Source organism: Saccopteryx bilineata, chromosome 3, assembly GCF_036850765.1.
Source record: "Saccopteryx bilineata isolate mSacBil1 chromosome 3, mSacBil1_pri_phased_curated, whole genome shotgun sequence".
In the NCBI taxonomy this organism is placed as follows: domain Eukaryota; kingdom Metazoa; phylum Chordata; class Mammalia; order Chiroptera; family Emballonuridae; genus Saccopteryx; species Saccopteryx bilineata.
The window spans coordinates 307,756,197-307,779,830 of record NC_089492.1 but is presented as its reverse complement, the minus strand read 5'-3'; the positions used below and the strand labels follow the sequence as shown (position 1 = coordinate 307,779,830).

At 45.8% G+C, this 23,634-nt stretch overlaps 1 protein-coding gene across 2 annotated transcripts; it reads left to right on the top strand.

Annotated features, from left to right (window-relative positions):
- The first annotated feature begins 10,686 nt into the window (after positions 1-10,686).
- LOC136332092 (sialic acid-binding Ig-like lectin 5) lies at positions 10,687-18,022 on the top strand. Of its 2 annotated transcripts, XM_066271361.1 has the most exons (9): positions 10,687-10,794; positions 10,872-11,246; positions 11,464-11,742; positions 12,034-12,081; positions 12,683-12,940; positions 13,025-13,309; positions 13,526-13,625; positions 16,765-16,846; positions 17,386-18,022. In XM_066271361.1, exons 1-9 carry the CDS (start codon positions 10,758-10,760, stop codon positions 17,566-17,568), a joined length of 1,647 nt encoding a protein of 548 aa, XP_066127458.1. In that variant the 5' UTR covers positions 10,687-10,757; the 3' UTR covers positions 17,569-18,022. The 2 variants fall into 2 exon arrangements, with proteins under 2 accessions (XP_066127458.1, XP_066127459.1); XM_066271362.1 differs by lacking the exon at positions 13,025-13,309.
- The last annotated feature ends 5,612 nt before the right edge of the window (positions 18,023-23,634 follow it).

The window sequence follows — 23,634 nt, the reverse complement described above, 5'->3', positions numbered from 1 at the left end:
AGAGGGAAGCTGCCAACATGGACAGCTGTTGCCTTGCTGCCTCAGACAGAGACCTTTTGGTTTGAGACAGGCTCAGGACAATCCACTCAATGGGCCGAGCTATGAGCAGTATGGCTGGTCCTGATGGGAGACACTGGACACCTGCACAGCTGCAGAGACAGCTGGGCTGGGTACCGTGGCCTCATGCTCTAGTTGCCCTGATAAGCTACCCAGGATTATAAAACCTGTAGAAGCGTGGCTTATAGGAAGGAATCACGATTTACCATTTTCTGGGCATAGAACCTTGTAGAACTGGTAATGATACTGCAGATGCCTTGGCACAAATTTGAACAACCATGCAAACCCCAGAGCCAGCTGCAATCGCGGCGTGGTGCACAAGAAGCTAGGGCACGTGGGGGCTCGTACAATGGGCCTTGTTGCGCAGCGCTGGGGACTAGCCGTGTCCCAGGCAGAGGCCGTGAGGCAGTGCCTGTGGTGTGCACAGCAATACCCATGGAGGAGGCGCCTGGCTATCCCCCCAGGACAGACACCAGTGGGGAGGAGCCACTGCAGTCATGGCAGGTGGATTCCATAGGCCCTCTGCCAGGAGACCGGGGAGTCTGGCATGTCTTCCCAGCAGTCGATACTGCCACTGGCTTGGGACATGCCCACCTTGTAGCCAGGGCTGATCAGGAGCACACCACGCAGGCTGTAGAGGGCCTTTCAGTGGCCTGCGGCTGCCCACTAGCAGTTACCAGTGACCGAGGATCCCCTTTTACTGGGCAAGCCACCCAGAGGAGGGCTAAGGACAATGACAGGCACTGGCACTCACATGTGCTATACTGCCCCCAAGCTGCCGGCATGATGGAGCACTTCAGCGGGCTGCTGAAGGAGAAGCGGAAAGCACTGGTGCCGCAGGAAAGCGGTGGAAGTGGCAGCTTCCCATCGCGGGCGGCTGCTGAATGAGCAGCCTCGCTGAACAGGAAAGAGCCCTCTGGATCGCGTGCTGGAATGGGCGACGTGTCACCTTAAGGTGACCCCTTCTGGATCCACAAATTTGCATATATGGGTACAGGACGAAGCCTAGTGCTTCCGGCTCCATCCACGGTGGCCCCGGGACAGGAGGAGAAATGGAACTGACCATGGAAACTAGAGGCAGAGGGTTCTCCGTAGGTAGTGTTACCGGAACCCGGGGGAGCAGGCCTAGGGAAGGGCTTGACCCTCACACCCTGGCTCGCCAAGTGGCCAGTGGAGGTGTGAGAGACTTTGCCTTACAGCTCCCTCCTCCCTTCTGAGAGGCGTGGTTGCCCTAAGACTGCGGCCTGCACCCTTGCACACAGTGGCTCTTGGTGAGGGCTCCCTCCCCCGTCTGCAAGTGTACAAGTCTGGTATCACAGACCGGAAGGCCCTTCAAAACCTGCCACCATGCTCCCACAGGACGAGAGGGTGGCTTGCATTCTTCCTGAGGGACGGGACTTGCCTATGATAGTTTCACTTTCTGCTCTGTTGTATTGTCCACGTTGACTGCCACCGACAGTCTCATGTTGTGGGCCCACACTTCTGCGTGGGTGCATCAGGGGCCCTATTGTTAGATTTGCACCAGGCTTCCTGCAGAGATGGTGGGAGGCCTTCCTTGGCATATTGTGCTTGCCTCCCTTCAGAACTGGACTGAGTTGCGCGTCTAGAACACCCACCACACAAGTCTGGAGTGGAACGCATGTCGTCAGACCATTGAAGCACTTTTCTGAAACTCTCGCCACAGTGAACCGCCCTTGCTGGGAAAAGCTGTATGTAACGGTTGGGGGTGGGTGGCAGGCATTCACGTGGAGCTTTTGCAAGTGGCCCCTTTTGTATAGAGCAGCGCAATGACAAGGTGCCCAACCGTACTGTGGGCTGGCTGCCCACTGACTTGTGTGCCAACCTGACCATGTCTCCCACCATGAATCACTGGTGGGATCAGAGAAAACTTGTAAGTATGAAGCCTATAGATTTTCTGCCAGGAGAGGGGTTGTGGGTCTGTGGCAGGTATGGCTGGCCCTACCAGCCAGCTCTCTGGACTGGATGCTGTACTTGGGGTTGCACATTTATCTAAGGCAAGGTGGTGCAGACATAGCACAGAAGCCTCAGAATTGGACCCTGTGTATCGCTGCTGGCACAGGGAGAAGAGGGCTGTCTGGTGGCTTTACCCTCTGGCTCTCTTTGTACCAAAGGGTGGCACTATTGATATAGAATTGGAGGTTGAAACGTTGGCCCAACACATAACCCAAGCCTTGAATGTCACTCACCACTCCCTGAGTCTCCTCCTTGATGAAGGTCTTCTTACAGAACCGTATGGCCTTAGATTTCCTTACTGCAGGGCAGGGCAGCACGTGTGCCCTTGTGCGTGTGAACTGCTGCGTGTATATCCCTGATAATCAGCAGCAGATCCGAGAGGCTTTACAGGACATGGATGCTGAAGTGTCAGCTATCCGGGCCCTGTCAGAGGACCCTCTCTCTCCCTCTGGTGGCAGAGCCTATAAACGACCTAGAGATGGGCCTTGCTTATTGTAGCAAGCATAGCAGGGGGACTAGTGGTAGCCCGTTGTTCCCTCTACTGCCCCGAGGGAGAAGGCCAGGGGCCCCAATCTCTAAGGGGGTGGAGTGTGAGGGTCCAGCTATGAGCTAGAGCCCGGAGCATCTGCGCGGTAGCTCTGCCAAAGGACATGACCTACCTGAAAGTGGCAGCGCATGCGCTGTTGCTCCCGCAGTTATATAACCTGCTGCCTTAGCTGTAGTTTACCTCAGCGGAATGGGGTCATGCATGCGTGAATTCCACGGCACTGTATAAAACTGGCCTTGGGAAATAAAGCACGTAGCTGCTTCTGTAACTTTCCCTCCTTTCATGTCGACTCCTCGCACATTCTTTTCCCTCGCCACCGCCTCATCTCCCAAGGGACCCCTTGGCCCTGACAGAGTAATATGGCAAAAAAATGATTTTACTATTTAATGTCTGTATTAAGTTTCTTGAGCAAAATTATGAAATTCTGAGCTGACTATGGTTAAGTGAATGGTTCTGGGCCAAACCTGTAGTGAATGTGAGCAGTAAGTTCATTTCTCTCCTCTAGCAAGAAAGGATAAAAACAGAAATCATGTCAAATTTAGCCCTGAAGAACCACTCAGTTCTCCCCTGCTCCCTGAGGATGAGAATCTCTCAGCTGTCAGAGTAAGAACTCCAGGAGGGTCAAGTTTCCTGTGAAGAGAAAGTCTCCTGGCCTGAACAGGCGCTGGTACAGTGGCTAGAGTGTCAGACTGGAACGTGGAGGACTCAGGACCAAAACCCCAAGGTTGCCTGCTTGAGCAGGGGCTCATCCGGCTTAAGTATGGGCTCACAAGCTTGAGTGGGGGGTTGCTATCTTGAGCGTGGGATCATTGATGTGACCCCATGGTCACTAGCTTGAACCCAAAGTTTGCTGGCTTGAAGCTCAAGGTTGCTGGCTTGAGCAAAGGGTCACTTGCTCTGCTGTAGCCCCCCCCCCCCCACTCCGGTCAAGGCACATATGAGAAAGCAATCAGTGAACAACTAAGGTGCTGCAGGGAAGAATTGATGCTTCTCATCTTTCTCCCTTCCTGTCTGTCTGTCCCTATCTGTTCCTCTCTCTGTCTCTGTCAAAAAAAACAAGAGAAAGTGTTTCCTGTGAGATGTATCCCATAACATAAAATGCTGAGGGCACCGTGTTCTGCTGAGGGTGGTCTTGGCTGTGGTTTCCATCCAGGATTTGAATGAGCCAGACCCTTGCTGAGAAGTTCAATGAAAGAAAACCCTTTTGGAATAGTCACAGAGATATAAAGTGCAGCATAGAGAATATAGACAATATGGTAATAAGTAGGTATGATACCTGTTGGGTACTAGAAGTTTCAAGGGGTTCACTTGGTAAAATATGTGATTGTATAACAACCTTGCTGTATACCTAAAACTAATACAAAGTCATATGGAATGTGAACAGAAATTGCAAAATAAAATTTAAATTGGAAAAAGGGCATCCTTCAGCCTGTAGGATTGCTGCTTGGTGCCTCAGTGCATTACTCTGTTCAGGAACCCCAATCATGTAGGTTCCCACAGGGACAGGGACAAGTGGGGCAGAGGAATGGAGTAGGCCTGTGCTATGGGAATGATGGGGGGGGGGGGATAGGGATAAACAGCGCCAAGGTTTACACATCCAAAATTAGGATGAGTAATTTTATGTCATGAATTTCACCATGAAAAATAAATTTTCATTAGTATATTTGGAAAAATACATACACACACACACACACACACACACACACACACACACCCTCTCTGAGACTAATTCTGTGGCCCTTCTTGAGTGTGAAAATGGCAGCATCTTCCCCCAGCTCAGTAATGTGGGTGCATGAGGACGGGCCTTGTGCTCTGAGGGGGGTCAGCCTGGCCTCTTCTCTACCCCTGAGGCCCGTCTTCCTGGTACAGGTTGTGGGAAATCTCCTTCCCCGCCCTCTGTCTGTACCTGTGGCTTGTGGTGGCAACTTCCTCTCCTCTGTGCACCCCAGCTGTTGCTCACTGCTGACAGACAGGACGGAGTATGGGCTCAGGGGGGTGGGGCTGTCTTGGGGCCACATCTGCCACCTCCAGCTTGGGAGATGCCTCCAGTGCTGGGCAGTGTGATGTCCAGAAGAGATCAGGATAAGAAAGGGGTTGGGGTTGAATTAATCACTAATGTTGAGTGATTCAATTCATCATGACATTGTAATAAAGCCTCCATAAAAGCCAAAAGGATGAGGTTTGGAGAATTTCTGGGTTGGGGAACACAGGTAGGTGCTGGGAGAGAGGTGACCTCAGAGAGGCCATGAAAACCCCAGCCCCTTACTCCACACCTGCCCTCTCACCTCTTCCATCTGGCTGTCCCTGAGCCACATTCTTTTATAATAGACCAGTGATGTAGGAAGTGACCTGCTCTCTGAGTTCTGTGAGCCGCTCTGGGAAATGAACACATCCAAAGGGGAGGAGGTCTGGGAACCTCTGATTTATAGGAGGCTGGTCAGAGCGCAGGGGACACCTGGACTTTAGACGGACATCTGACATGGGGTCGGTGGGGGGCTGGTTAAGAACTGAGCCCTAACCTGTGGACTCTGATGATCTATCTCCCCAGGTAGGTCATGTCAGAATTGCATTGAATTGCTTATTTGAGATATGGAAAAATTTCGCCACCTTCACCCCCAATATAATTGGTCTCAGAATACAAAATAATTTACATTCATTTTCTTGTAGTAAGTCTTCGAATCAGGTGTTTTACTGTTATAGCCCATCATCCAGCCCCTCACAGCCCACATCCTGACAGCCTGCCTTCAGTGACTACCTTCCCCCCGGAGGGGGGGGGGGATGATGGCTCCTACATGGGCAGGACCGCTCTAGGACGGAAGTTTGGGGTGGAGTTGCTGGGAGTGGGGTAGCCGTCCTCACTTTAGTGGACAAGGCCAGTTTTCTCTGAATCACTGGTACCAGTTTGCATGTCAACAACCACTGCTCACACTCTCCTAACACTGCATTTTCTCAGACACGTTCATGTTTGTCCACTTGGAGCCAGTGTAATAGGATGTTTCTGTGGTTTTAACGATCATCTTCCCGGTTGCTAATGATGTGGAGCCACTTTTCACGTGTTTACCAGCTGGTTGTTGCTATTTTAATGAGACTCCTGCTCAAGTGAGACCATCTCTCTTTATTTCTTTTTTGTATATATTTTTGGAAATTCTTTCTGTATTCCGGAGACTGATAAACTCACGCTTGCGTGTGGTGTAAAGTTCTTCTCTCACTTGACGGTTGATAACTGAGTACTACCTGTGGTGTCTTTTATGAAAAGTCCTTCACTTTAATATAATCCAAATTTTCAGTGTTTCTCTTTATACGTATTGCCATTTATGCCTTGTTGGAATCTTTCCCTACCTTAAGTTCATGGAGAGGTCCCGCGGTATTATCTTCTAAGAACTCTGTGGTCTTCTCTCACAGATGGTAGATCTTCAACCCACCTGCACTTGATTTTAGTGCCTCATAGGAGCTGGGGTGCAGTCTCATTTGACTGCATGTGGGCCCCTAGCTGCCCACACATATTGTTGAGAAGTTTTATCTTTGTGTCATTTCTTTGCATCACCTCCTCTATCATGCATGATGTTTCCTGTGGTTTAGGTTCACGGTATTTCTAGGTGCCATATTCTGTTCCAGTGGTCTAGTGGTCTAACCCTGTGCCAACACAACTCTATCTTGTATTCTATAACCTTTTAATATGTCTTTACATCTTACAGAGCCAGTCCTCATACACTGATCTTCTTCATGGTTGCCTTGACTCTGTTTGGAAATATTTACCTTAATATAAACTTATCCATTGAAGGTACCAACTTTAACAAAAATCAGTTTAGAGATTAGGTGACATAGTGCTTTAGATTTGCAGGATAATTTGGGTGGAATAGACTTTTACAAAATATTTTTTTCATATTTATGAGTATGCATAGATGTCTATTTATTTATATCTTTAATGTTATTCCAAACAGATTTATAATTTCCTCCATTGAGGAAGTGCATATTATATCTGTTGTGTGTATCTCTGAAGAGATATATTTTAGCTGTTGAGGAAGTGGAATACTCATTCACTGCTGGTGGGAATGCAAATTAGTACAACCATTAAGGAAGAAATTATGATGGTTCCTCAAAAAATTAAGACTGGCACTATCATATAACCCAGCAATCCCTCTACTGGGTATCTACTTCAAAACTCAAAAACAATGGTACCTAAAGACACATGAAATTCCATGTTCATCACAGCATTATTCACAGAGGCCAAGACATGGAAACAACCAAAATGTCCATTGATAGAGGGCTAGATAAAAAAGATGTGGTACATATTTACAATGGAATACTACTCAGCCATAAGAAATGATGACATAGCAGACAGCCAACTAAATGGGAGATGATATTTTCAAACAACAGCACAGATAAGGGCCTAATATCCAAAATATACAAAGAACTCATAAAATTCAACAACAAATAAGCAAACAATCCAATAAAAAAATGGGAAGAGGACATGAACAGACACTTCTCCCAGGAAGAAATACAAATGGCCAACAGATATATGAAAAGATGTTCATCTTCATTAGCTATTAGAGAAATGTAAATCAAAACTACAATGAGATACCACCTCACACCTGTTAGATTAGCTATTATCAACAAGACAGGTAATAGTAAGTGTTGGAGAGGCTGTGGAGAAAAAGGAACCCTCATACACTGTTGGTGGGAATGTAAAGTAGTACAACCATTATGGAAGAAACTATAGTGGTTCCTCAAAAATTAAAAAGAGAACTACCATATGACCCAGCAATCCCTCTACTGGGAATATACCCCCATAACTCAAACACACTGGTACGTAAAGACACATGCAGCCCCATGTTCATTGCAGCATTGTTCACAGTGGCCAAGACATGGAAACAACCAAGAAGCCCTTCAATAGATGATTGGATAAAGAAGAAGTGGTACATATATACTATGGAATACTACTCAGCCATAAGAAATGATGACATCGGATCATTTACAACAACATGGATGGACCTTGATAACATTATATTGAGTGAAATAAGTAAATAAAAAAAAACGAAGAACTAAATGATTCCATACATAGGTGGGACATAAAAATGAGACTCAGGGACATGGACAAGAGTGTGGTGGTTACCAGGGGTGGGGGGGGGGGAAGAAAGGAGATGGGGGGAGAAGAGGGGCACAAAGAAAATAAGATAGAAGGTGATGGAAGACTATATGACTTTGGGTGATGGGTATGCAACATAATCAAATATCAAAATAACCTGGAAATGTTTTTCTGAACATATGTACTCTGATTGATTAATGTCACCCCATTAAAATTAATTAAAAAAAGAAATGATGACATAGTGATATTTATGACAACATGGATGGACCTTGAGAACATTATATTGAGTGAAATAAGTAAATCAGAGAAAGCTAAGAACTTTGTGATTTCACACATAGGTGGGATATTAAACTGAGACTCAGAGAAAAAAGTGAAGTGGTTATCAAGGGGGAGTAGATGTGGAGACATAGGGGGTGGGGAGAAGGGTGTAAACAGGGACAAATATAAGGTGACAGAAAATAATTTGACTTCAGGTGATGGGTATACAATATAATCAATTGTTCAAATGCTATAGAAATGTTTACCTGAAACCTATGTACTCTTATGGATCAATGTCACCCTGTTAAATTTAATTTTCTACATAAAATTTAAAAACAGATATATTCTAGCTATACCATTATCTTTGATGTTATTGTCAATGGCATTTTTATAACATCTTATTCTTGTTTATTACTGTCATGTAAGGATGCATTTAATATTTGGGATTTAATTTTATGTCTAACAACCTTGCTAACTCTCTTATTAAGTCCCAAATGTATCTGTATATACTTGTGGGATTTTTTTCTTTATGCAGTTATTTAAGAAGAAAGAGATCTTTGTTTTCTTTTCAATTTTTATAGCTTTTACTCAATTTTATTGCCTTCCTGGACTAGGACCTAATGCCACTGCATTAGGTATGATGCTTGCTGAAGACACATTCTATCTTTTTAGAGAATTCTCCTGTATTCCTAGTTGGGTGTGAGTTTCATCATGAAGGCATTTGAAATCACCCAGTGCTCACTGTTTTATTTTTTGAAATGTGGTCAGTCAAGGGCCAATCAGAACACCAAAGCCCAGCCATGTATTTTGGCAGCGAGGATTTAATGTAGGAAACTTGCTATTCTGATGTTGGAACAGAAATGGATCAGAGAGAGAACTCTGCCTGGAGCTTAGATCACTCTGGTCTAATCCAAGTCTCCAGCCTGTGTTTTTGTGTATATGTGTATTAATGACATGTACTTGACATTTAACATTATGCTAGTTTCAAGTGCCCAGTTTAATAATTTCGTATATGTATATATTTTGAAGTGCTCATCACAATATGTCTTGTTAACATCCATCTCCACATAGAGTTACACACTTATTTTGAGATGATGTCTTTTAACAACATACACTCTAGCAATGATCAAATATACAACACAGTATTACTAATTATATTATTCTACTTAATAATATTACTATACACTATTATTAACTGTTGTTACCATGCTGTGCATGACATCCACATGATTTAATTATTTTATTTTATTTTTACTGCTTTGGAACTGGCAGTTTGTACTTTGGACCAGCCTCATGCATTCTGCCCATCCCCCACCCACTGCCTCTGGCAACAAACAATCTGTTCTCTCTCCTATGAATTTGATTTTTTTTTACGTGTCCACATATAAGTGAGGTCACACTGTATTTGTCTTCCCATGTCTGATTTATTTCACATAACACGATGCCCTTATGGTCCGTCCATGTTGCCCCAAATAGCAGTATTGTCTTTTTAACGGCAGAATTGTATTTCATTGTAGAGATACCAGATTTTCTTCATCCGTTCATTTATTGATAGACACTTAGGCAGCTGCACATCTTGGCAATTGTAAATAACACTGCATTAAACATGGAGTTCATATATCTTTTCAGGTTAGTGTTGTCATTTCCTTTAAGTAAATGCCCAGGAGTGGAATCCTGGATCATACGGCACCTCTAGTTTTAATTTTTGAGAAACTGCCCTACTGATTTACATAGTGGTGCCCCCAGCTTACATTCCTTGCAACAGTGCAAGACACTTCCTTTTTCTTAACATTCTGGCCAGCACTTACTATTTCTTGTCTTTTTTTATTTTTATAACCCTGTCCTGAGATCTGCCCGACAGCCCAGTGATGTGCACTGTGGGGCACAGCTATGGACATCCTGCTGTCTTTAGTATTGGCCTGAGCAAGACAGTCTTGCTTACAATACAGGAGGAGTCCAGGGGGCCGGGGGTAGAGCTGGGTACCTGCTCCCCATGTCAGGGGCAGACCAGGTTTTGAGGAGCCTGATGTTTACACAAAGGTTCAGATCACTGTTTCATATTTTTTCTGAAATGAAGAAACGTATCACATCAAGTCATAAAGGCTACAATGCTGAAAACCAAACTACAAGGCAATTCAGAAAAATTACCAACTCTCTTTGTTAACAGTATAGCACACCTTTCTGGCCCAACTGCGTAACAATGAGGCGAGATCTCTACTATGCCTTCAGTTTCGAAGGAGCTTGTGTGCGCCTTCACTGTCCGACAGAACAATAGACCCTAGAAGACCAATCCTGGTGTATCCCCTGTCCCCACAAACCCCTCAGAGCAACGGATCCTGATGTTCCACATTGCCCCTGGGTTCCACCCTTCCCAGATGTTGGGTCTACATTTCTTTCTCTCCTGCCAGCACTTGAGTGGTTTAAAGAAAATGTTCAATTACTCTTTTCTGGAACATGCAGTGATTTCAGCCAGACAAAGGTCCCTGTGAGTCACCAGGACCATATCTAACTGCCATGGACCCCTGGGTGACCTTCCTCTCGACATAACAATCATCTGTAAGTTGATCATTCTCAGATTTACATCTGGACAAGAATCTCCACCTCTGGGGATCTGGGTATATCCACTGCAGAGTGAGGTGTAGGGAGACTAGACTATATATGCTTTCTCAGTTCTCAATGAACCCCCACAGCCTGTGGGCTGCAACTTCCCCTTCGGGGTCTGGTCACAGCTCTCTTAGAGGCTTCCTGTCGGGGTGTCCTCAGCCCCACCTCACAGTTGGACAGTATTCTCTCAGACACAGAGACTGGACCCGCTCTGCCCTGTCAGATGCAGACATGGTGCCCCTGCTGCTGCTGCCCCTGCTGTGGGGGGGTGAGTGGGCCCAGGGAGGGAGGACAGCTAGGATGGGGAGGGGCTGGGGCTGTAGCTGAGTTTCTGTGTCCCCACAGGGTCCCTGCAGCAGCAGCCAGGCTATGAGCTCCGAGTGCAACGATCGGTGAGGGTGCAGGAGGGTCTGTGCGTCCACGTGCCCTGCTCCTTCTCCTACCCGTGGAGTCCGTGGTTACCTTACAGCACACTCTACACTCACTGGTACCATCGTGTGGACAGCGAGTACCATCTTGTGGTCAGAAACAACGCAGATGAGCCAGTGAAGACAGACAGCAGGAGCCGATTCCTCCTCGCGGACCCCAGGAACAACGACTGTTCCCTGAGCATCAGAGACGCCAGGACCAGTGACTCAGGAACCTACCAGTTCCGAGTAGAGAGAGGAAATGATGTGAAATATACTTACAATAAAAAGATGCTGAATTTGCAGGTGACAGGTACTAAAGGGGCCCAAGTCAGACCTAGGTAACTGGGATGCTATCTTACAACAGGAACAGGACACTGTGACAACCCTTGTCCTGGCCTTGTGCCCAGGGTGGTCGGAAGAGACACATGATCTGGGGTGAGCTTGAGACTTGAGGCACGACACTCTCAGGGTCACACTCTGGGTCTCCCCCGACGCAAAGCCCAGGTCCTTGCCTTTCTGTTCCTCAGCTTTGACGGAAAAACCCATCATCCATATTCTGGAGCCTCTGGAGGCCGGCCGCCCCACACAGCTGATCTGCAGCCTGCCAGGGGCCTGCGAAGGGGGAAGCCCTCTCACCTTCTCCTGGATCAGAGCCGCTGTTGACTCGCTGAACCCTCAGACCCTCCACTCCTCAGTGCTCACCTTCACCCCAAAGGCCCAGGACCATGACACCAGCCTCACCTGTCAGGTGACACGTCAGGGGTCTTCAGTCACTACAGAGAGAACCATCTGGCTCAATGTCTCCTGTGAGTGTTGGAGGGATGTTTTGGTCCCAATGGAAAGTAGACCGGGGTGCATGCATGTGAGTGCCTGTGTGTGTGTGTGTGTGTGTGCAGGCACACATGTGCGTGTCTATAGGTAGAAGAGGAAGAGAGGGAAGCTGAGCTTGAAACACTGGTGCATGGATCTGAGTGCAGGTGGGGGCTGGGCCAGAGGACAGCAACCCCATCTTTCTGGTACCCACTGCCCTTCTTGGGTTCAAGGTGACTTCTATCCACCCCTCCCCTCTGAAGCGGGGCCATGTCTTTCTATCCCAGATGCCCCCCGGAACCTCACCATAGGCGTCTCCTTCAGAAATGTCACAGGTAGGAAAGAACTTTGCCTCTTTGTGGCTGGGAATTGCCCTGTGGTTGGTGTGGAGCAGAGGGGGAAACTGGGTCTGAATGGGATTAGATTGAAAAGGATCAGCCCTGGCCAGTTTGATCAGTGGATAAAACATTGGCCTGGCATGCTGACATCCCGGGTTAAATTCTCAGTCAGGGCACACAGGAGAAGTGACTATCTGCTTCTCTCCTCTTCCCTCTCCCCATTCTCTTCCTCTTCCCCTGGCACAGCCAATGGCTCGATTGGTTCGAATGTCAACATCGGCCCTATCTTGGGGTAGCAGGGTACACCCTGGTCCGGGCACATGAGGGAGTCAGTCTCACTATCTCCCTTTTTCTCACTTGAAAGGAAGGAAGGAAGGAAGGAAGGAAGGAAGGAAGGAAGGAAGGAAGGAAGGAAGGAAGGAAGGAAAGGGAGAGAGAAAAAGAAAAAAGAAAGAAAGAGAGAAAGAGAGAGAGAGAAATAAAAGAGCAATGGTGAAAACAGCCACCTCCTTCCTCACATCTTTAGGGTGGATATCTGAACCTGTGTTCCACACCTGTCCATGCCTTTCTCTCTTTTTCTGCACTTCTCTCCCCAAAGCCCTCAAGATTCTGCAGAACACCTCCTCCCTGCCCATCCTGGAGGGCGAGGCTGTGCGGCTGCTCTGTGAGGCTGACAGCAACCCCCCTGCAGAGCTGAGCTGGTTCCGGGGGTCCCCAGCCCTGAACGCCACCCCCATCTCCAGCACCCCGACCCTGCAGCTGCCCCGCATGGGGACTGCGGAAGAAGGGGAGTTCACCTGCCGGGCTCGGCACCTGCTGGGCTCCCAGACTCTCTCTCTCAACCTCTCCCTGCTCTGTGAGTGTGGGGACACCTGGGGGCAGGTCACCTGGGTCCTGGGAGGGCAGAGGCGTCGCTGACCCTGCTCCTCCTTCCCCACAGATCCCCCGCAGCTGCTGGGCCCTTCCTGCTCCTGGGAGGACCAGGGTCCGCACTGCAGCTGCTCCTCCCGAGCCCAGCCGGCCCCCTCCCTGCGCTGGCGGCTGGGGGCGGAGCTGCTGGAGGGGAACCACAGCAATGCCTCCTGCAGGGTCACCTCCCGCTCAGCAGGGCCCTGGGCCAACAGCTCCCTGAGCCTCAGCCCGGAGCTCAGTGCCGGCCTCAGACTCAGCTGTGAGGCCAGCAATGTCTATGGCACCCAGAGCGTCACTGTCCTGTTGCTGCAAGGTCAGTGGGTCTAATGGGGGACAGGCTTAGAGAGAGAGGAGTGGGTCACAGAGAAGTTGGAGCTGGGGGAGGGGCAAGTCTTGGACGGGGTGATTGCTAGGACAGGGCCCTCCATCTCCTGCAGAACAGAACGTACTGCCGGTTCTGCAAGGAGGTGGGGAGACAAGAGACAGAGTCATGTGGTGGGTGGTTTCACCTCTCCCCACTTCTCTGCAGGGAAGTCCATGTCCCTGGTAGGAGTGGTTCCTGTGGCTTTTGGAGGTGCTGGTGTCATGGCCCTGCTGTCCCTGTGTTTGTGTCTCCTCTTCTTTTACATGTAAGCCTGTGCCCCTAGGATACATACAGGGAGCTGTATTATAGGGAGTATGGAGAGACATCATTGAATCCCACAAAAACAGAGCTGAATACATCTATAGGGAACATTTTTGGATGGTGGAACGGTGGTTACAGCTTTACTGAGATAAAATTCCCACATACTTAAAGTGTACAATTCAATGGCTTTAAATTTATTCATAGAGTTGGTGACTCAGAGATGTTGATGCACCTATCACCACAATCAATTTTAAAATTTTGCATTTGCTAGAAATGAAAAAAAAAAGAAAGAAAATAAAAGATAACAACCCTACATGCATTACACTGGGGAACAAAATTTTTGTTGCATCCACAAAAACACTTGTTCTTACCTAATTCGAGTATGCTGATCTCAAATCTGACATTTGTTTTTCTCTGTAAGCTACAGTATTTTTGTAATTCAAGATTTTAGGTTTTCATCTTATTGTAAAATTTTCAACATTTAGTTTAACATAATGAAGTAGAATGTCTTCTTGGGCATCATCTTTGTAAAAATATAATAAGTTATATAATGCAGTAAATATACTGATATAGTAAAAGATATGATTGCATCAGAATTTGTCTATAATTTTGAAATAGAACATTTAAAACACTTATTTTAATCATAAAATTTGCACAAAACTTATTTAAATTCTATTCAGGCAAAAATTTGCATTTGTAGCTCTTGCGTTTGTGTACTTATTGAGGACAATCTCGTTTGATGCTCCAGCAGTAGTCTGCCATCACTAACAGCACCAAGATTTTCAGGAAACGTATCAAGGTGACTATTCAGGAAGTGAATCTTAACACTCATGTTACATCCAATGTCACAGAAAGCCAACAGCATGCTTTGAACCAGAAGTTCATAGTTTTCTGCTTTTTTGTTGCCAAGGAAGTTCTTTGTAACTGCAACAAAAGACTGCCATGCTGCTTTCTCCTCCTTATTCATCTTCCTGGCAAATTCTTCGTCACGTATGAGGGTTTGAATTTGAGGTTCATCGAATACACCTGCTTTTATCTTCTTGAAAGATAAGGCAGGAAAAGCAGAAATAATATGGTGAAAGTTTTCACCTTCTCTATTCAAAGCCTGAACAAACTACTTTATTAAGCCAAGTTTGATGTGAAGTGGGGGAAAAATGATCCTGTCTCGATTAACTACAGGTTGATTCACAATATTTTGCATCCCTACTTCCAGAGTTTCACGTTTCGGCCACTCCTTCTGTGTCCAGTGTCTCTCCCGAGCTTGGCTGTCCCATAAACACAGAAAGTAAGGATACTTCGTGAAACCTCTCTGTTGTCCTAGCAGGAAATTTACCATTTTAAGATCCACACAAATGATCTAGTTATACTCCTCATACTTCAGAAAGTCAAGGACAATTTTTATGTCATTATAATCTTCTCGCAATGAGTCGAATAACCAATTGGAACTGCTGCATAAACATTACCATTGTGTAGGAGAACACATTTCAGACTCCATTTAGAGGTGTCAAGAAATAGCCACCATTCTGTTGGACTGTAAGTGGTAACACCTAGCTGGCTGAGAAGACTACTGATATCATGACAGTAAACAAAGTGTTTGTCTTCGGAAAAAAAGTCCACAAAAATTTGTTCACGCTTCCTGAAATGGGATACTTTAGCTGGCCAGTGAAATACAATTCTTTTCTTGAAGCTTGGAGGCTAACAATTCATCTGCTTTCTTTGATAGGCCCAAATCTCTTACCAAGTCATTCAACTCGGGTTGGCTAAACTGCTGAGGGGTTAATGACTGCTTGGCATCAGAAGAAGACCCTTCAGATTCTACAACCATTTCCTCATACATCTTATCAAAATACACTTGATCACCATGTTCACTTTCTTCGTCCTTAGAAGAAATAAAACCATTGAAAACTGGAACCAGAAGTGTCTCAGAGTGTGGGATAGGTCGTATTGCTGAAGAAATATTAGGATATGCGATCATATGCCATTTTTTCCTTGCCAATGCCCTTTGTATGGATTAGACAGAAATAACAGTCACTGCTGTGGTCCTTAGGTTCACGCCAAACTATGGAAATACCAAAAGGCATTCCTTTGCATTTTCCTTTTGTCCAGTCATGAAGCATTTCCTCACAATTATGACACACAATATGAAGAACCCAATTCTTGTCTTGATCACCAAGGGGAACTTGAAAATAGGCAGTATATGCACGTGTCACAAATGATGAAATATTGCACCTTTGATGTTGAAGTGTGTAACAGCCACATATATAACAGAAGATGTCAGAACTATTCTTACATTTACACCTACTCAAAGAAGCCATGATTCAATCTTAAAACAAAATAAGAGGGTGTTTTTATCAGATAATATTTTTTTACATTTAAAAACAACAATTATGTAAAAGTGATGTTTGTAAAACATTAATTGCCTTGTGATTATGTTCAATCCAAGAGTCGTTGTCCTTTAACTCCAATTTAAAAACCAATGCATGCCATTAACTGTAACAAAAAGAAATTAAAATTGCATAAAAACTAGAGCATGCACCAAAAAACAGATTTCAGATTTGGAATCAGCGATGCAGAAATATATAGAAAAAGTTCTAAAACTTCATGCAAGAGAAAATGAAAAAAAAAATTGTTCCCCAGTGTTACTGTCACCCTGCCTCCGACCATCCCCAAACCACTGACCTATTATTTCCTGTCTCAGGACCTGCCCATTCTGCCCAGTTCATGTGAATGGACTCATACAGTACATGGTCCTTTGTGACTGACTTTTTTCACAGAGCATGGTATTGTCAAGGGTCCTCTGTCAGTACTTTATTCCTTTTTATTTATAAATAATATTCTATGGTATGGATGGGGCACATTTTATTTGTCTGTTCACTCATTGATGAGCATTTGGAGTGTTTATACTTTTTAGTATGACAAATAACACTCTTCTGCAAGCTTCTATGTGTAAGGTGGCCCTTTAGTGATGAAAATTCAGTCTTGACCAGGCACCAGGTCACCCAGGGGGACAGAATACTCACTTGCATGTCAGGAGGGTCTCCGAGTCTGGCCCCAGGTCTGGGTGCCTCACTCATCTTGACAGGGAGTGGGGGCCCCTGCCCACCTGTGCCTGAGCCACTCTGGCTGCTGACTTCTTCCCTTAGAGTGAGAGCCCGCAGGAAGCCAGTGGCCGAGAGACCCCAGGTCAGGGATGGTGAGGACCCTGTCGTGGGCACAGCCACCTGGGTGAGTGGTGGGGTGTCTTCTCATGCAGTGTGGGGGGCGGGGCATGTCCGCTTAATGAGTCCAGACTGAGCTCCTCAGCATCTCCCCGAACCCGCCCCTCTGTGGTCAGCCGGACAGACAGCTAGGAGCTGACTTCCTCTCCATCTCCTGGAGCCCATGGTCAGCTTTCTGCCCACCCTGCTGACCACTGAGCCCACCTCCCTCTGCTGAGTACAGGCTGCCTGAACCATCTCCCCAAAACTGTTACATTGTCCCCATTCTGGACTTGTTTCTTCACCTCTCCTCACCTCAGTTTTCTTTTCTGTAAGTGGAGATAACTATTATATCATTCATACTGGGTTTTTGTGGGGATAAATGTGATTATTAAGCACTTGATACAGTATAACAGTTGCAGTATTACTATGACCGAATAATTGAGTTAATAAGAAATGTGTGTGGAATAAGGGGATGAATGAAAACCAGCCCAACTTCCCCTCGGGAACAAGTCTTCCTTATTCTTCTCTGACTCCCTTCCCTTCCCTTTCCTTCCCTTCACTCAGGGCTCTAAGCAAAAGCTGGGGGCAGACCAAGCATCACCTTCTGGGGCTGCCCCTCCATCAGGGCAACAGCAGGAGCTACACTACGCGAACCTCAACTTTAATGAGATGAGGCCGCGGGAGCCTCAGGACCAGGAGGCCACCAGCTCCCCTGTGTACTCAGAGATCAAGAAGACAAGCAAGTGAGGACTCGCTCAGAGCTCAGTCCTGGCCGCAGGCATCACGGCCTCTCCGGGGGAAGAAGTCAGGAGTAACTGATGCAGCAGGAGGAGACCTTGTGACAATATCAACATTAACTCCCGTGTGAGCGTCCCCAGGTAGGGCAGAGAAGACAGGTGACTAGATGACAGGGGCATTGGCTTAAAAAGCAGGCTTCAGTGCTCCCTAAGGCATTGTCATCAAATGATTCACTTCACTTCTCTGTCCCCCAGTTTCCCATTCTGTACAGCAGAGATCTTGCGTGCTACTCAACTATTTTCAGAAGGGGAAGATGAATGATTTTCAACATTTGCTCTAGTTATTATTCCTAAAAGTTCTTTCTAGAAAGCATGTCTTAAAAAATTGTTCTAGATGATATTAAGCTGTGCATAGAATTATTGTATATGCTACTTCTGTTCTTATATACAAAACAGTTGGATATGAAGGAACAATCAGGTGTCTTTTTATCTGATTGGTAAGGAATTTATCTGTGTTTTTACTTGCTTGCTCAAACATGGCTGGGTCTTACACATCGTTAACAACATAGTGACTACAACTTATGAAGCATATGTAGAATGGAGAATCAGTAGCTGTCATTCATAATGGGACAGAAATGGCCAGGATTGTGCCTGTATTAAAAATTACAGGCATATTGTGATTTATTCACACTTTTCAGTTGGATGTCCAAAAATAATTAGATCTCAGTATCAGGGAAAAGCCATAAGCAGAAAGATGGTGTGCTACACTTTATCATTCTTCTTCAGCCAACATCAAACCTGTGACATTACAAGAGATTTTGGAACTGTATTCATAAGTATTTAAACAAAATGGCAGGGAAGCATTTCCAAATTTAAAGCACTACTTGGAGAACAACAACAACAAGAAAAAAGGGGTTTTACAGTGGCCTCTGCGGATGACAATACTAACACATCAGGAATTACTGACAACTGGGAATTGCTTGCAGAGACAGTGTTTGGTTTGTCTGAAGAACTTACTGAATAACTAGTCAAACCAATCTCTTGGGGGGTTGTCAGAGAGGAGGTATATTGTGCATGATAGATGCTATAACAATGTTGCTATCACTCTGCTCCTGCTACATGCTGGAACTGGTGTGTAGCTCTTGACAGGTGAGGTAGAGATGGGAATCCAAACATCATGTTTGTAGTGTAGGCAGCCTCCCAGGATGGCTGCCAAGGTCCTTCACTTCCTGATATTCATGCCTTTGTATCATCCAACTCCCCTTAAATGTGTGCTGGACCCTGTGACTGCCTTATCATCAATGGCACATGGCAAAAGCGGTGAGATGCCATGTCATGTCCAAGATTAACTACATAGAACCTAGAATCTGTCTTGCCAGCAAACTGTCTGTTGCCTTCTCGGTTTTCATTATTTATTGAAGTAAGCGGCCATGTTGTGAGCTGTCATTTAAGACAGTCCCATGTGGCAAGAAACTCAGGGCATCTTCAGCTCAATAGTAGCCAGAAATGGAAGCCCTCATGAGAAATTGAATGTTGGGCAAACCATGAATGAGCTCAGATGTAGGTCATCCCCTATTTGGGCTTTCAGATGAGGCTGCAGCCCTTGCCTCAACACCTTGATCACAGCCTGGTGAGAAGTTGTGAGAGAGACCACGATGAGCCCTGCTCGAATTCCTGACCCACAGACACTTTGAGATGATGCCAGTCTGGTGTTTCAAGCTGTTTAGTTTGGGGGATAATTTGCTATGTAACAATAGATAATTAATATGATATTGGCATCTTGAACATCAGTGGTCTTGGCCTCTGGCTGGTTGGCTCAGTGGTAGAGCATGGGCCTGGCATGTGAATGTCCCTGATTAGATTCCCGGCCAGGGCACACAGGAGAAACATTCATCTGCTTCTCCCCCTCTCCCCCCCTCTCTTTCCCTCTTGGAGCCATGGCTCAATTGAATCAAGTTGGCCCTGTGTGTTGAGGATGGCTCATGGCCTCTGCCTCAGGTGCTAAAAAAAGCTTTGTTGCTGAGCAATGGAGCAAACCTCAGATGGGCAGAGCATTTCCCCTTAGTGGGTTTACAGGGTGGATCCCGGCCAGGGTGCATGCAGGAGTCTACCTCTCTGCCTTCCCTCCTCTCACTGAATAAAAAAAAAGTCAGTAGCCTGTTCCATTGTTATACTGTAGTTCTCATTTGAAATTTAAGAACAGATTCTTCCTGAGTGATTATGTAGAACACCAAGTACATGCAAAAATCTGAGAAAAACAAATAAGAGAGAGTACTTTCTTATTTTTCCTTTTATTTATTTATTTTACATTTTTTTTCATTGATTTGAAAGAGAGAAGGGGGAAATGAGAGTGAAACATTAACTCGCTGTTCTACTTACTTGTTCTATTGAGTTGTTCACTCATTGATTGCTTCTTTGCCCCCTGGCAGGGACATGAACTCACAACTTGTGCTCCGGGGCTACACTTTATCCATTGAGCCACCCAGCCAGGGAAGGACTTTATCATTTTTAATTTCTTTTTTAGGTGAAAGGAGGGGAAATAATGAGGCAAACTCCAGCATGCGCCCCTACGGGGATCCACCCAGCAACCCCATCTGGGGCAGATGGTCAGTCAAGTACCAAGCTAATTTTAATGCCTGAGGTTTGATATGCTTTGACCAACTGAGCTATTCTCAGCACCTGGGGCCATGTTTGAGCCAATAAAACCACTGGCTGTGGGAGTGGAAAGGGGACAGGGGGAGGAAGAAGCAGATGGTCACTTTTCCTGTGTGCTCAAACTGAGAATCAAACCAGAACGTCCATATACCCGGCCAATGCTCTATTTATTGAGCTACCTGCCAGGGCCAGGACTTTCTCATTTTTAATAATGGTAGGTTAAGTTAGTTAGATCTACCCTTCTTCTAAAATCAATTGAAAGTGCTGGATGAAATACTAAAAATCTGTCTGTACAAAATCATGAAACACATGACAAGCTAGTGCGGAATTTCCTCGCTGACATTTGCTGATGTTTACAACTCAGAGGAATAAGCAGATACCTTCAAGCTGCTTTTGAACAATGAGCATTTGCTTATTCTGGTGACTGAGATGAGCTGCAGTTTTCAATAGGCTCCTGGAATGAGGGAGTGGAAATAAAAGCCATGCCAAACTGGAGCCCTGGCAAATGGCAGAGCAAACTTAGACCCTCCCCAGAGGAGGGCGCTTCAGTGGCAGAAGGCAGATGATCTCAGCTGGAAGGTCTGAGACCCACAGAGCAAGGGGATGGTACACACACAGGTGTGTCAGCGGGATCTCAGTAGGAGACTGAGGGCACCATCAGGAGACTGATTACATGTGACTAATGAAGGGATGAGTTACAGAGATGCATGACTAAGAGGTCCAGTAAGAGATGGTGAAGGATCCAAAGACAAGGAAGAGTGAGAAGCCGTTACCACCCCCAGACCTGATGGGGCAAGGGTCGGGATGGGGCCTGAGTCCAGTGAGAGCTGTAGCCTTGGAGGACGGTGCCTGGGTCAGGGTTGTCTAGGAAAAACAACATCAATAGGCTATAGATTAGGGGTCAGGAACCTATGGCTCACGAGCCAGATGTGGCTCTTTTGATGGCTGTATCTGGCTCACAGACAAATCTTTAATAAAAAAATAACATTAAAAATATAAAACCGTCTCATGTATTACAATCCATTCATTTCCTACCACTCATGTTCATGGTTGCGGGTGCCTGAAGCCAATCACAGCTGTCCTCCGACACAACACCAAATTTTTATTGGATAATGCGTAATGTACATGGGTCGTTGTGAGGTCAGGAAGTAAACTTCCCTCCTTTTAATCAAGTAGTCAGCTAGCTAATTGCAGAAACTCTTTTGATGAAGAAGATGGCTAAAAGAAAAAAAGATGAGGAGTATAGTACTTTTCAGCAGGAATGGACAGAGAAATTTGCCTTTGTGGAGAGAACAGGTTCTGCAGTGTGTCTAATATACAATGATAAAATTGCATCGATGACAAGGTCAAATATAAAGTGGCACTTCGACACACACCATACTACATTTGCATCGAAATATCCAGCGGGGGACAACAGGAAGAAAGCATGTCAAGAGCTACTGTGCAGAGTGCAAACTAGTCAGCAGCAACTCCATGTTTGGACCCAACAAGGTGACTGGAATTTGGCTAGCTTTGCTGGTGCTTTTGCAATTGTGAGAAACGGAAAGCCATTCACAGATGGGGAGTATGCCAAAAACATTAATGCTTGATGTTGCCAATGAACTTTTTGACAACTTTTTGGATAAAGACAAGATAATCAAACAAATAGAAGACATGCCTCTGTCGGCAGGAACTGTTCACGATCGTACCATCATGATGGCAAATCAAATTGAGGCAACACAAGAGAAGGACATAAATGCAGCACCATTCTTTTCTCTTGCTTTGGATGAGTCAACAGACGTAAGCCATTTATTCCAATTCAGCATGATTGCAAGGTATGCTGTCGGTGACACATTATGTGAGGAAAGTCCTGCTGTTTTGCCTATGACAGAGACAACAAGAGGGGAGGATTTATTCAAGTCCTTCACTGAGTTCACTAAAGAAAAAAATCTACCAATGGATAAGTTTATTTTGGTGTGTACTGATGGTGCTCCGTGCATGGTGGGGATAAACAGAGGATTTGTAGTGCTTCTTCGTGAACATGAAGAGACCCATCCTAAGTTTTCACTGCATCCTACATCAGGAGGCGCTTTGTGCTCAGATGTGTGGTGAGCAGCTTGGTGAGATGATGTCGCTGGTCATTTGGGTGGTCAACTTTATTGTTGCCTGAGCTTTAAATGATCACCAGTTTAAAACACTGCTGGATGAAGTTGGGAATAATTATCCTGGTCTGCTTCTGCACAGCAATGTGTGTTGGTTGTCAAGAGGGAAGGTGGTGCTCAGCTGTTTTGCAGCTTGCCTGAGCAAAATTCGGACTTTTCTTAAAATGAAAAACGTTGAGCATCCTGAGTTAGCTAACACTGAGTGGCTCCTGAAGTTCTACTATGTCGTGGACATGACTGAACATCTGAACCAGCTCAATGTGAAAATGCAAGGCATTGGAAATACAGTCTTATCCCTTCAACAAGCAGTGTTTGCATTTGAAAACAAGCTGGAACTCTTCATCACTGACATTGAAACAGGTCGTTTACTACACTTTGAAAAACTGGGAGAGTTTAAAGAGGCATGCACAGCAAGTGACCCTGCTCAACATCTTGATCTCCAGCAGCTAGCGGGCTTCACATCTAATCTCCTGCAGTCATTCAAAGAGCACTTTGGGGAATTTTGTGAGCGCACTCGTCTTTTTAAGTTCATCACCTATCCACACCATTGTGCAGTGGACAGCGCCAACTTGAGTTACATCCCTGGAGTCTCTGTAAGAGATTTTGAGCTACAGGCTGCTGACCTGAAGGCCTCAGACATGTGGGTGAATAAGTTCAAGTCATTGAATGAAGATTTGGAAAAACTTGCATGACAGCAAGCAGAATTGGCGAGCAAACACAAGTGGGGAGAAATGAAAAAACTTCAACCCACAGACCAGCTGATTGTCAAAACATGAAACGCACTTCCCATCACATACCACACACTGCAGCATGTGAGTATTGCTGTACTGAGAATGTTTGGCTCTACGTATGCATGTGAGCAGTCTTTCTCACATCTAAAGAATGTTAAGACCAACCTATAATCATGTTTAATGGATGGAAGTCTCAACACCTGCATGAACCTCACCACATATCAACCAGACTACAAAGCCATCAGCAAAACCATGCAGCACCAGAAGTCGCATTAATGGTAAGAAGTACTTTATTCATCTTTGGTTAGCAACAGCATAACGTTATTAAAAAGAATCAGGCCCTGGCCGTTTGGCTCAGTGGTAGAGCGTTGGCCTGGCATGCAGGAGTCCTGGGTTCAATTCCCAGCCAGGGCACACAGGAGAAGCGCCCATCTGCTTCTCCACCCCTCCCCCTCTCCTTCTCTCTGTCTCTCTCTTCCCCTTCCGCAGCCGAGGCTCCATTGAAGCAAAGTTGGCCTGGGCGCTGAGGATGGCTCCATGGCCTCTGCC